The sequence below is a fragment of the Canis lupus genome, chromosome 15 (assembly GCF_003254725.2).
Source record: "Canis lupus dingo isolate Sandy chromosome 15, ASM325472v2, whole genome shotgun sequence".
Classification (NCBI taxonomy): Eukaryota; Metazoa; Chordata; class Mammalia; order Carnivora; family Canidae; genus Canis; species Canis lupus.
This window is the reverse complement of record NC_064257.1, coordinates 35,427,964-35,440,957: the sequence shown is the minus strand read 5'-3', so window position 1 is coordinate 35,440,957 and position 12,994 is coordinate 35,427,964. Positions and strand designations below refer to the sequence as shown.

The 12,994-nt window shown below is 36.9% G+C and overlaps 1 protein-coding gene across 6 annotated transcripts in view; it reads right to left on the bottom strand.

The window, feature by feature from the left end:
- Positions 1-1,226: 1,226 nt before the first annotated feature.
- Positions 1,227-12,994, bottom strand: part of METAP2 (methionyl aminopeptidase 2) — a 35,143-nt gene continuing 23,375 nt past the window's right edge. For all 6 annotated transcript variants that reach the window (XM_025438703.3, XM_025438704.3, XM_025438702.3 and 3 more), the window contains 7 exons: positions 9,512-9,673; positions 8,591-8,772; positions 7,679-7,773; positions 7,348-7,444; positions 3,611-3,714; positions 2,620-2,735; positions 1,227-1,913 (listed from right to left, as the gene is read on the bottom strand). In XM_025438703.3, coding sequence (XP_025294488.1) covers positions 1,661-1,913; positions 2,620-2,735; positions 3,611-3,714; positions 7,348-7,444; positions 7,679-7,773; positions 8,591-8,772; positions 9,512-9,673 — 1,009 coding nt within the window. In that variant the 3' untranslated portion in view covers positions 1,227-1,660. The remainder of the gene's footprint in view (positions 1,914-2,619; positions 2,736-3,610; positions 3,715-7,347; positions 7,445-7,678; positions 7,774-8,590; positions 8,773-9,511; positions 9,674-12,994) is intronic.

The following is a 12,994-nucleotide window of genomic DNA, read 5'->3' as shown; positions in this document are numbered from 1 at the left end:
AGCTCCTAACTGGTTTGAGATCACTACTGCTAAAGAGGTCTTACAAAGCTCCAAAATTCTTCACTCATAAGGTCATTTGAAAACTCTTGAGCTTAGAAATCAAGATACTTTCTGTCTCCCACCAAAACACATCAAAAAGATATGGATTCAGAACCCCAAAAGAACTAGCTGGAGGGCACAAGCCCTGTAACATGTCTATGCATGAATTGGTGAGCTCTGCCACTAAGCACATCACAGAAAATGGAGAAAATAATCCAAAAGTAGCTATTGAACATTAGCACCATAATAAACATGGCTCATATAGCTAAAAACTAGATTGTTTATCCCACCAGGTAACATTCATTTATAGCTCTAATGCTGAAAGAGCAGCTTTTTAATGTATAAGTGATCTCAGTACAGAAGTCCGGTTTTAATTCCTATGAGAAAAATGTTAAACAAAATACAAACTAAACAGCATCCCAGAGGCAGTGAATCTTACTGTGCTAAAGCATATACAGATTAAGGCTTTACTTTGGTACATAAACAATTTTGAAATTAGGTTGGAACATTACCAACAAATCAATTACAAAGAATTCAAGCAATTTGTTTAAGAATCTATAGTGGGACTCAGTTCAAAAGTATTAGGCATCTTACATTCAACTTATGCACTTAGCTGCCATAATAAGTGTTACTGTAACTTCACTCCCTGAAATGCCACCCACAGTTTTGAATTCAAGCCAGTCAAGTGTTAAAAGAATTTGGTTCATTAATGAAAAAGCCTAATGATTCAATTAAACTCTTCTAACTAGAGAATGATCCAAGTATAGGAAGTTTCCCTGTTTTAGTATTTGTAGTTTCAAATGCCCTTTTGGTTTACTGAGTAAACACATTTCCTAATAAATACCACCACTGGACAATAGATCTAAATGTTAAGATTTTACTAAGTCAAGGTTTCAAGCTGGTACAATGTTCCTACTAGGTCATGTTTCAGTTAATCTTTCCAATGTCAGGGAAAAAAATGAAAGACAAAGACTAACATGGTTTGAAAAAGAAAATAAAGGCAAACTATTCCTAAAGCTATATTATGAAGAGTCTCCAATTTTATGCATGTATAGATCTTGTTTTAGCCACTATGCCAGAAGTTTCAGTGTAGAGGTTTACAATCTAGATAAAAGGCTCTACAATTTCCCTACATGTTTAGCTATTTACTGTGCAGAATTATAACCACAGACATTGAAATATAGCTCTCAGATCTGAAAATGTCTTTATTTTTTAGAAAATGGATTCCAGGAAGGTTAAAAAGCAATACCAGAGGGTATAGGTGCAGAATTGGATGTAGTCATTCAAAGCATTCAATTAAGAATATGGCAATATAAATATCTGAAAAGCATCTCTTAAGTGTTCAAAACAAAAAATGTATAAGTCATTCCTAACTAATTTGAGCTTTATAGCATTTCCTAGATGGGAAAAACAGTTAACATTTGAAAGTCCTGAAAGCTTTTTCCTTGACTAATTACATCAGATGGTTTGCCTTTGATCAAATTCCTTCCTTTTTAAACATGGATAAAAGCATTACATAGGTCCACTGTTAAACAGACAACATGTTGCAAATTACTTCTGGTATAATGTATTCCAACAAAGCTTAGAAAATAAAAGATGTTGAGGCGGCTTTGGACTAAGTTTAATAGTCATCTCCTCTGCTGACAACTTCTTTACACGTTGGACGCAACAGTATGGTATGTTCAAACTGCGCTGTATATGATCCTTTAATGTCACATAATGGTGGATATGGATCTACAATGCCCAAGTCACACAGATTCTTCAGAGCCATCAAGTATTTACTTTCTCCCAAGCGATCCAGCCATCTGCGGCAGAAGGCTAGGGTGCCAAAGTTTTCATTGATGACATTCAACAAGTGTTTTGTTCTTGGAAGCCTAAGAGGAGAAAATCCAAAATTAACAGGTAGCTAAATGAGTTACCAACTCATTTTCCCCATTAAGGAAAATTTATATAGTACACGTGGCTTTATTCACTAATTCAAAAAACATTTTGTTGCCTCTTTGAATATTCAAGTCAGAAGGTAAACAACCCATACCTAATCCTACATGGCAACTGAATGGGAGACCAGCTGAAAGCTATCTTATCACGTTTATGTGTCTATACATCTGTGTGTTAAATTCCCAGTGGAGACTCATCAACAGTATTATGGTGGCAATTTCCTTTTTTGTACATCAAGCTGAAAGACCTGCGCATAAAGGAGGTATAAATCCATCCTTCAACAATCTTCTCCAAGAAGTTTAAGGGGGGAAAAAAAAAAAAAAGAAGTTTAAGGGGGGAAAAAGGTAAAAATACAAGGTTTACCAAAAGGAAAGTATTAACAAAAACCTAGAAATGACAGCAAAATAATTACGTGTGAAATTATTGGAAATTGGATCTGAACAGAATACTTGTTTATATCATTTTTATTTCAGTTAAGATTTGTAAGAGGCCAATTTCTATGCCGTACTACAAAAATCCACATAATTTACTGGTAGGCTACAGAACTTTACATTATGAATGCACAATTGTGGATGTTTGTTAAATTTTTTAAAATGCTAACTGGGAAAAGAAACTTAATACTCCTAAAAACAATGGTCTCACCTGATTGGCACGTGTCCAACATCAAAATTTTTCATATAATGTGAACATTCCATGTCATCATGAACAACGCCTTTTCCTGTGCTTCCAAAGGTTTCAATGGCATACACTTCTCCTTCCTAGAGTATGTAAAGGTCACAGGGAGAGAAGAAGAATCCAGAACTAATCAATATTGCCATTTGTTAACTTCAGGCTGAGGTATTACTTTCTTCACATAAGAAACAACATAAAAAAACTCTAATAGTCATTACCCGCCCTTCTCTGCTTTATCTCCTTAGCTCTTTTTGGTCTGTGTCCTCCTATTAGAATGTCACCTTTATGGGGCACCTGGGTGGCTCAGTCAGTTAAGCATCCAACTTTTGATCTCAGCTCAAGTCTTGATCGCAGGGTCGTGAGTTCAAGCCCCACACTGGGCTCCATGCTGGGCATGGAGCCTACTTTTAAAAAAGGAATGTAGGGATCCCTGGGTGGCTCAGCAGTTTGGTGCCTGCCTTTGGCCCAGGGCGCGATCCTGGAGTCCCGGGATCAAGTCCCACGTCGGGTTCCCTGCTTGGAGCCTGCTTCTCCCTCTGCCTGTGTCTCTGCCTCTCTCTCTGTGTGTCGCTCATGAATAAATAAATAAAATCTTTATAAAAAAATAAAATAAGTAAAATAAAAATAAAATAACATAAATAAAATTAAAAAAGAATGTAGCCTTTACATGGGCAGGGAATTTTATTTTGTTCACTACTACATCCTCAATGACTACTAAAGAGTCTGGCACCTAAGAGATGCTTAATAAAAAGTGGTGAATAAGCACTCTTTTGGCATACCCAATATCCACAGCTAACTGTGCCCTGTTCTGACCAGACACAATTTGCACACACAGAGACCAATTCCTATTGGAGTACAAATGGCAAGTTAATTTCACTCAACATACTATATACTCAACTATCACCAACTTTAGTTTGGAAAAAAAATTAAACAACACAGACACTGTTAATGGCATATATACCTCCATTCTTGTTGCCTCTCCTCCTTTCACAATGGGCACTGTTTTCCCAGCATGTATTCTATATGGCCCAATTGAATGTCCATTTAGGTTACGGATTGGTTTCACTGGAATAACAGAAAAAAGAGTTATTCAAAGTCTACAGAAACACAAACATCTCTTGGCTTTTTTTTTTTTAATTAATTTATTTATGACACACACACACAGAGAGAGAGAGAGGCAGAGACACAGGCAGAAGGAGAAGCAGGCTCCATGCATGGAGCCCGATGTGGGACTCGATCCCGAGTCTCCAGGATCAGGCCCTGGGCTGAAGGCGGTGCTAAACCGCTGAGCCACCCAGGCTGCCCCAATCTCTTGGCTTTCTGGCAAAGAGTTCAAGAATCGACTTAAAATTAAGACATGGCTCTACTAAACTCCATGTTGACATAGTTAAATGCAAACTGGAAAACCAGTGGAATATAAAAAGATGTTTGCTACAGTGTTACTGATTAAAAACTAGAAGGGAGTAAGAGGAGATAGTGGGAAAAGAACAAACTATGTGATGACACAACAGGGTCATCTAAAGAGGTATTGTTAATAAAAAGTTATAAAATGCCATGTGATTAGGGATTACAAACATAAAAAAATATGGCTATGGTTAAGGACCAAAAGGTAATGTGAAAATGAGAATTTTGTGTTGAAATGTCAGGATTATAAAACCTTAAATTTTATAATTATAGCACTTATAGTTCGTTATTTTTTTTTTAAGATTTTATTTATTTATTCATAAGAGACGCACAGAAAGGCAGAGACATAGGCAGAAGGAGAAGCAGGCTCCATGCAGGGAGCCTGATGCGGGATTTGATTCCAGAACCCCGGGATCACGACCTGAGCCAAAGGCAGATGCTCAACAAATGAGCCACTCAGGTGTCCCCAATTCAAGTGTTAATAAAGGAAAATCTAAATAATTCCAAGGTCCAGAGACCAATGTCAAATTGTGGTATATTCACACAATGGAACACTACACAACAATAAAATGAAACAATAAAAACAAAAAGTTGGTGATACTGAACTGAAATAAACCCAAAGAAAAAAGAACAAAAGAAGGCACAATTACATATATACCGTTTTGTTATTATATATCAAAATTAAGCACAATCATGCTATTGTTTAGGGATGCATAATTAGGTGATAAAGACCAAAGCAAATGCAAATACTTTAGTACTCCAGACAGTGGTCTGCTAAAGGAAGGCTGCACTAATTCAAAGGGGTATATAGAATTGAAGGGCTTTTGGAGTGCTGGCAACATTCTATTCCATAAGGGATAAAATTATGTAGCTTTCACAGTTTAGCTGAATTTTTATATTGTGTATCTCTAGTGTGTATTTCACAATAAAAAGATTTCTTTTAAAAAGATTTTTTATTTATTTATTCATGAGAGACAGAGAGAGAGAGAGAGAAAGAGAGAGAGAGAGGCAGAGATACTGGCAGAGGGAGAAGCAGGCTCCACACAGGCAGCCCGATGTGGGACTTGATCCCGGGACTCCAGGATCACACCCTGGGCTGAAGGTGGCGCTAAACCTCTTAAGCCACCAGGGGCTGCCCTAAAAAAAGGTTTTAAAAAATCTAGCTCTACAGTGCTAGAATTCTCAGTACAAGCTACCTTTTTTATCAGGGCAGAATTAGGTAGCAGGATTTTGAACTCTACAACAATGAAACGATGACAATTATATTTAGAAAATGGCACAGAAAAATAAAAATTAGCTCTTCAAAAAAATTCTCCTTATACAAACAATAAGCTAAGTTTGCTTTAAAATTCAGCAAGCTTGGGCAGCCCGGGTGGCTCAGCACTTTAGCACTGCCTTCAGCCCAGGGTGTGATCCTGGAGACTGGGGATCGAGTCCTACTTCGGGCTCCCTGCATGGAGCCTTCTTCTCCCTCTGCCTGTGTCTCTTGCCTCTCTCTCCTCTGTGTATTCTCATGAATAACTAAATAAAATCTTAAAATAAAAATAAAAATTCAGCAAGCTTTACATTTCTCCAAGATGTGGCAAACTTACCCCACAGGCCAATCAAAAACACATTTACATAAAAAGATTTCTTAGCTATTCCAACCTAACATACAACCAAGTTACATAAAAGCAGGGCACAGGAGTATACATTTTTGTATTACACAGGTTGTGACAACACCAGGCTAATTCTGGGACTAACTGTAAAGGTTAACTTTCAATTCTACAGCTTCTGATGAAGGTAAAAATCATTCCCTTGATGGCTGAGTTATGTGGTTTTTGGAAACTGCTGCTCAGAGTACAGCTTGTCCATTTTTTTATCTTCCCAATGTCATGATTTGTCTATACCCTTTCTGCTCAAACTAGTAAAAATTAATTATACCACCCTCCACTAAGAACCTTAACACAATAACTGGTATCAAAAAGGGGTGTGAGGGGGATCCCTGGGTGGCTCAGCAGTTTGGTGCCTGCCTTCGGCCCAGGGCGTGGTGCTGGAGTCCCAGGATCTAGTCCCACATCGGGCTTCCTGCACGGAGCCTGCTTCTCCTCTGTGTCTCTGCCTCTCTCTGTGTGTCTCTCACGAATAAATAAATAAAATTTAAAAAAAAGGGGGGGGTTTATGTTAAACAACAGAACCTAAAGTGTTGCACCGGCTTAATGGAAAGAATAAGAAGGCAGATACCGATTCCAATATTGCAGGTTGGCATTGTTTTTTGTTTTTTGAAAGATTTTATTTATTTGACAGCACGAGTCGGGGGAGCAGGCTCTCCACCAAGTAGGGAGCACAACGTGGGGCTCAAACCCAGAACCCTACGATCATGACTGAGCCAAAGGCAGATGCTTAACCAACTGAGCTGCCCAGGTGCCCCTGCAGGTTTGCAGTTATGTGGGGACTCAACATTAAATCAAACTCGCTTAATACACCTTGAAAGGCAGACCACAAGCCAACCAAAGTTGTAAAATTAGGAAAAATTAGAAGGGAAAGATAATATGAGAGGGACTTGAATAAGCATTGTTTGTTGTGGCACCAATCCCAAATCTGGGGGCAGGAAATGACAAGTATACATTTCTTAAAAAAAAAAAAAAAAAAAAATGCCCCACTACAGTCAAAGAAACTTGGGTTCTGGAGTTTTTACAAAGTTCATCTAGGCTCAAAGATACCCCATAATACCTCCCATCCAAGTGTGAGCAGCCTTAAAGTTTTTTGATTTGTACTGATGTTCACAAGATCTCTGAGAGAGGAACAAGGATAGACACCATCAGGTTGCAGAGGAAGAAATCCTTCTGCAGTTGGCAGAAACATAATACTCTATCAGTATCAACAAAATTATGCAAAGAATGCTAAGTGATGTGGATTTACTGAGGGCAAGGAGGCATGAGTATCTCTGCAAAGAGGAACATAAAGAAGAGAGAGGATGTAGTTAAAAAGGGAGAGAGGTCATCAATGGAAAGAGCCTCTGGCTTGTCTCTCAGCCTCAATTTAACTAAGTCACAGAAAACCAAGCCTGCATTTTGGCCAGCATGGAATAAATCCCTGGGTGTCCTTCAGTTACCACAGTAGTTTGGCAATAGTTCCCACCTAGTGACCACAGTTTCCCTAATTTGAGGATCACTGACATTTTCCCTCTTTATATTCCCAGGAGATAAAAATAAAGCAGCTGACCCAAAGAAAGCATTCAACACTATTCTGTAAAATTAATTCTGCAAGAGGTCATATGCATTTCAAAGTAAGATACATTTAAAAAAAACATACCTTGATAGGTCTTCCCATCTATTTCAACCTCATAGGATTCCATAACTTCTTGGATGGCCTCACCAACATCACATAGACGGACATCAATTCCAGCACACTAAAAACAAAATGATGTATATTAGAATTTTACAGCAATTTGTTAGTATTTTAAAATAAAGGACAACTAGATAAACTGCTTTGCACGTTATAACTTTTATAAAAGTACACTGTACTAGAATTACACACTTAAAACCCTAAGGCCAGTGGACTGGTCTTACATAATCCAAAGACCTTAAATGGGCTATAAAATGTTCAAAATATGTTCAATGAAATTTCCTTCTAGTTCACATACCTTTATTCCAGTGTTAGTGGCATCCTTTACAGCTTTTAATAATGTATCATATTTGGGATTAAAAGTAACAGTAAAAGCACAGTCAATAATCCTACCTGAAAGAGAAAATTATTTAAGTTGACTTAGCAGCTAGTCAATTTGCCTACTTTATAGCATCTACTCTATTAACTTTGCTAGTTAAAAGGAAAATAAAACGTGGGTTCAAATGAAGGCAGCAATCCAAGTACCCAGATAGCATTCACAATCAAAGTGGAAAAAAGTATAAATTATATAAAGGTTTCAGATCAAAAAAACTAATTCCAGTGTTAGTATATTACTTCAAGATAGTATCAATTCAGTACTAACCCAGGTGGCTAAGCAAAAATAGAAACTAATCAAAGAGAAAAACCCAGGGGACTAAGAAATAGCAATGTGGGCAGAGAAAATGTACAAGGTCCACAGACACTAATCATCAGTCCAGCTTCACCAATTTATCAAAACCTCAGGTAAGTACTTAATCTGAGTTTTATTTTCTCACCTAGGGTGAGATAAAAAGATACTAACCTAATGAGGTTTGGGACAGAATTTAGAAAAGCCAGCAAGTATATTAAAGGTTGGTAAACTTAAAAGGTTCTCAGTAAATGTTTGTTGTTGTACGGATAAATGTCTGAAACAACATGAAGAAATATAAGATTAAGTTCTTCAGATTTTAATAGAAAGAGTAATAAACCTCAATTACCCAAAGATTTGCATTATACTCCATTTAGTAGGATGCTTAAGAGTACATTTCAAAATCTGCCTCAACACAACTCTACTGAAAAGTGTGGCATAAAGAAGAAAACTAGCGAGTTCAAGTAACTATATCCCCACCCAACAGAGAAAAGACTAATTTTTAAGGGGAGGGGAGGGGGTTTCATATTTCCAAGAACTCACCACTTATATGTGTTCCAAAGTCTATCTTACAGATGTCATCATACTGTAATACTGTTGTATCACCAGCATTTGGAGTATAATGGGCAGCACAGTTATTCAGAGAACACCCCGTAGGAAAAGCCAGGCCTGCATTTAATCCATTCTCTTTAATTAGCTTTCGTGAACAGTCTTCCAATTTTTCACTATTAAAAAAAATTATTTACTTTTACATTTTTATCCTTATATATCTTATACATCATCAGCTCCAGAGAGTTTACTAAAAATTCTTAAATTACTTTCTTGAAGTGATCTGAACACTTCCTGGATGTGAATAAGTAAGAGTTCTCTGATGCTATGAAAATAGTAGCTCATCTCTAAAAGATGTAAGAATTTAATTCCACTAGAAATCTAAAGAAACAGAACCACATGAACCACTTTTAACTTAGTTTACTAGGAAATGAGATTCTTAACTTAGACTAATTTAAATGCTGATTATATTTTATTTGCTCAATGTTGCACATTTAAAAAATCGTCTAAATTACAGAATTGTTGCTTGTTACAGCTAATTACTTCTAAAAGGGAAAAACTAAAGAAATAATTACTTTATTGTTTTCTTCACTGCATTATAACTTATGACCAATAATTTTAATATGAATGTTAGCTAGCAAAGTAACAGATCTCCAAATAAAACATAAGAATCATAGTAATGTGTGCATTTGCACATGTAAATGTACATGAGTACAAAATAGGGTGGTTGAGGTACTAATGCCCCTCTTACAATTTTCTCATTACATTTACAGTACGAGATGTCAGAAGATATTTCTAGGAGTTTAACTTCAGGTTTTAGCAAAGTAGTAATGAAAGCCAAACATTACAGTCAGAGTTAGCACTAAAAAAAAAAAAAAAAATTATCATGTTCTTACAAAAACATATTCCTTTTACCAGATTTCTATCATTGTCATCCCAGGCTTGATCCAGCTCATAACATATTTTCTAACTTGTCGATGTGCTTCCGCAGCTTCTCGAAAATCATTCCAAATCTCTTCACTAGCTTGATCTAATGCTTTCTTTTCTTCACTCGTAGTTCTCCAAGCAGCTGTTCGCCTTTACAGTATGCACAGCATAGTATTAGTCATTTAAGAAACAGCAGATAAGCATTAAAACTGAGAGATAAAAATATATTAAGACATTTTAGATAAAAATGTTACATATTCAGTTTCTTTTATTAAAAGTCAGCAAAGTTTCTGAAATACTAGTCACACAATTGCAATCAAGCCAAATCAAGTTAAACCTTTTGAGAGACTCAAAATCCTCAAGTGAGATTTTATTCATACAGAGACTAAAACTCTGCCACACAAAAAAACATAAAAAGAAAAACAAACAAACAAACAGAGAATTCAGAAGAGAGTCCTAGAAACCAAGCAGTGGGAGAAAAAAAGTCATTCTTCCACTCAAGGTTACAGTCTAGAAGACTTCAAAAGACTATACCAAAAATTAGCATTTAACTTTATACACAGGGTAAGTACTAATGTGAAAACTTGCTCTGGAAATCTATATACCTTCCTCAAAACACAAAATATTATGTGTTTTTGTAGGATTTTTTCTAATTGCATATATATAAGAAGTGATCTTCCTTCCTTGAAGGATATAGCTCATATTTTAAAACTGCCAAGAGCAACAAACATTTTCTATTCAGTATCTGGGAATGAGGAGATCCACTGACTCCCTTTTAAGCGCACATTTCAAAAACAGTTAACGGTTTTCAAATGAAAATCTTTTAAGAAGTTGTAACTTTCACACATTAAGCAATATTGAATATACAGTTCACAAACTCAGTGATCACTGATGTATAAATACATTCAGTTATAATAAAAGTGATGTCTTCGGGATGCCTAGGTGGCTCAGCAGTTGAGCGTCTGCCTTTGACTTAGGGCATGATCCCAGATTCCCATGGAGCCTGCTTCTCCTCCCTCTGTGTGTCTCCGCCTCTTTCTGGGTTTCTCATGAATAAATAAAATCTTAAGAAAAAAAAAGTGATGCCTTCAAGAAATTCCTATTTGTCTTAAAGAATAGCTTGCAGGCAAATCCAGCCTGGCGCCTGTTTTGTAAGTAAAATTTTACTGCAATACAGTTATGTCCGTTTGTTTACAGACTGTCTATAGCTACCTGCATGCTACAAAGGCAGAACTGAGTAACACTTAAGGCCTGAAATATTTACTGTATGTCTCTTTAAAGTTTATATAACTGCTCTACACTATGCCCCTAAGTTAATGCCCCCAAATGCTGGGAATTGTTCTGTCACTGTCAAGTTCATATGATTACTTCCTACTGCAGTAGCTACCTGTGTGCCAACATCTAGCACCTCTAACTTGCTACATAGACTCAAAGGGGCTGTCCTATGTCAATTTAAGGGTACTTAATCATCAAAGAGGCTTCTTTGGCTTATTTTGTTTGGAAATGTATTTTGGATCTGTATACTGACATTATCGGAGAACTGAAATATTGCAGCACCATCTCTTAAAGTCAATTTTATCTCCACAAATACTTAAATGCGTATGAATTACTTTTATTAGAATAGTGACAATCCAAGAGGCAATTCCTAATAAAAGCATTCAAATGAACATCCTTAGACTGAAAGGTAACAGGAAAAGATTCAGTAACAAGTATATTCTCAAAATGATGGGACAGACCAGCCACAATATCTAACTGAAGATGTAACTCCTCAGTCCATGCTCTCCCATGAATCCAAAAATATTTCCCAGGAACAAAGAACCTGAATATTCTAAGAACAAATCATTTTCTGGCAGAAGAGAGTAGTGGCTAAAGTCTCAGATCAATTTTTAAACAAAACTTATCACAATTCTTCATCTCATCCAAGGCCATAACTCTGGCACATATACTTGACAATGACTGAACAGCCATACCTATATGCACACCCTTGTCTCAAAAGCCACACATTTTGTGAAAAGCAAAAATATCCTCAAATGTTTACTCTAGGATGGTCCATCCACAGGGAACTGATGGATATCATGCATGTAGGGCCACGAATATGAAATTGGTCATTATCAATTCCCATTTCTTCCCAATTCTTCAAACCCACTTTTACAGGTTAAAATGTTAAGTATAATTAAATTACAAATGCTATTTGACTACATTTTAGAATCAAAATACAGTACAATAAAAATCCCCAATCTGAAATCAATAGGCCTCACATGATCTTATACTTTTTTTTAAGATTCTATTTATTTATTCATGAGAGACACAGAGAGAGAGAGAGAGAGAGAGAGAGAGAGAGAGAGAGAGAGAAAGACACGTAGGCAGAGAGAGAAACAGGCTCCATTCAGGGGGCCCAATGCAGGACTCGATCCCAGGACTCCAGGATCACACCCGGGCCAAAAGCAGGTGCTCAACTGCTGAGCCACCCAGGCATCCCTGATCTTTTATTTCTGAAGCCACATAGCTGATTCACAGAAGCAGTGAATTCAAAAGGTTATGGAATGTACTGCATTATTGGTAAAGAGCTACCAATCAGAAAATGGATTAAAGGGAGTGCTGGGTGGCTCAGTCAGTTAAGCATCTGCCTTCAACTCAGGTCATGATCCCAGGGACCTGGGACTGAGCCCCACACGGGGCTCCCTGTTTAGCTGATTGCCTGCTTCGCCCTGTGCCTCCCCCTGCTTGTGCTCTCTCTCATATAAATAAAATCTTAAAAAAAAAAAAAAAAAGAAAATGGATTAAAGAAATTCTAAGTCTTGAGTTCAAATTGAAAGTCATTAAAGTAATATTCAAGCATCTAAAATTACAATTCTAAGCTTGTACTAATTACAAAAAATATGAAGGAGCTGCTCCCCTTTCCAAAACCTAGTATTTTGATGTTCAGTCTATTTAGCAAAAATAGAGAAATTAATTAAGATGAAAAAAAACATGCTGAGCTCATAATAATTATCTGAAAGAGCAATTAATTCATTCAACTGACAGAGGTGGGTTAGAAATGCTTTTAAGGGGCATCTGGGTGGCTCAGTCGGTTGGGTGTTTGCCAGGGTCCTGGGATCCAGCCTTTCATCAGGCTCCCTGCTCTATGGGGAATCTGCTTCTCCTTCTACCCCTCCCCCTGCATGTGTTCTTGCTCTCGCACTCTCTCCAATAAATATATAAAATCTTAAAAAAAAAGGCTTTTGAAATATGTTGTGTCTGCACAACAAAACTATCAGAATAACTGCTCAATAGAGAATCCTTATAGAAGTGTTTACAGAGTATGTAAATTCACACCTCTTTCATATTTCTGAGTCTTCAGTATTTCATCATTTTTACTAGATTAAGGGCATACATATAAGTAAGACCAAAAGATACAAGGAATCCAATTAATAATTTCTTTTTTTGGGATCCCTAGGTGGCTCAGTGGTTTGGCGCCTGCCTTTGGCCCAG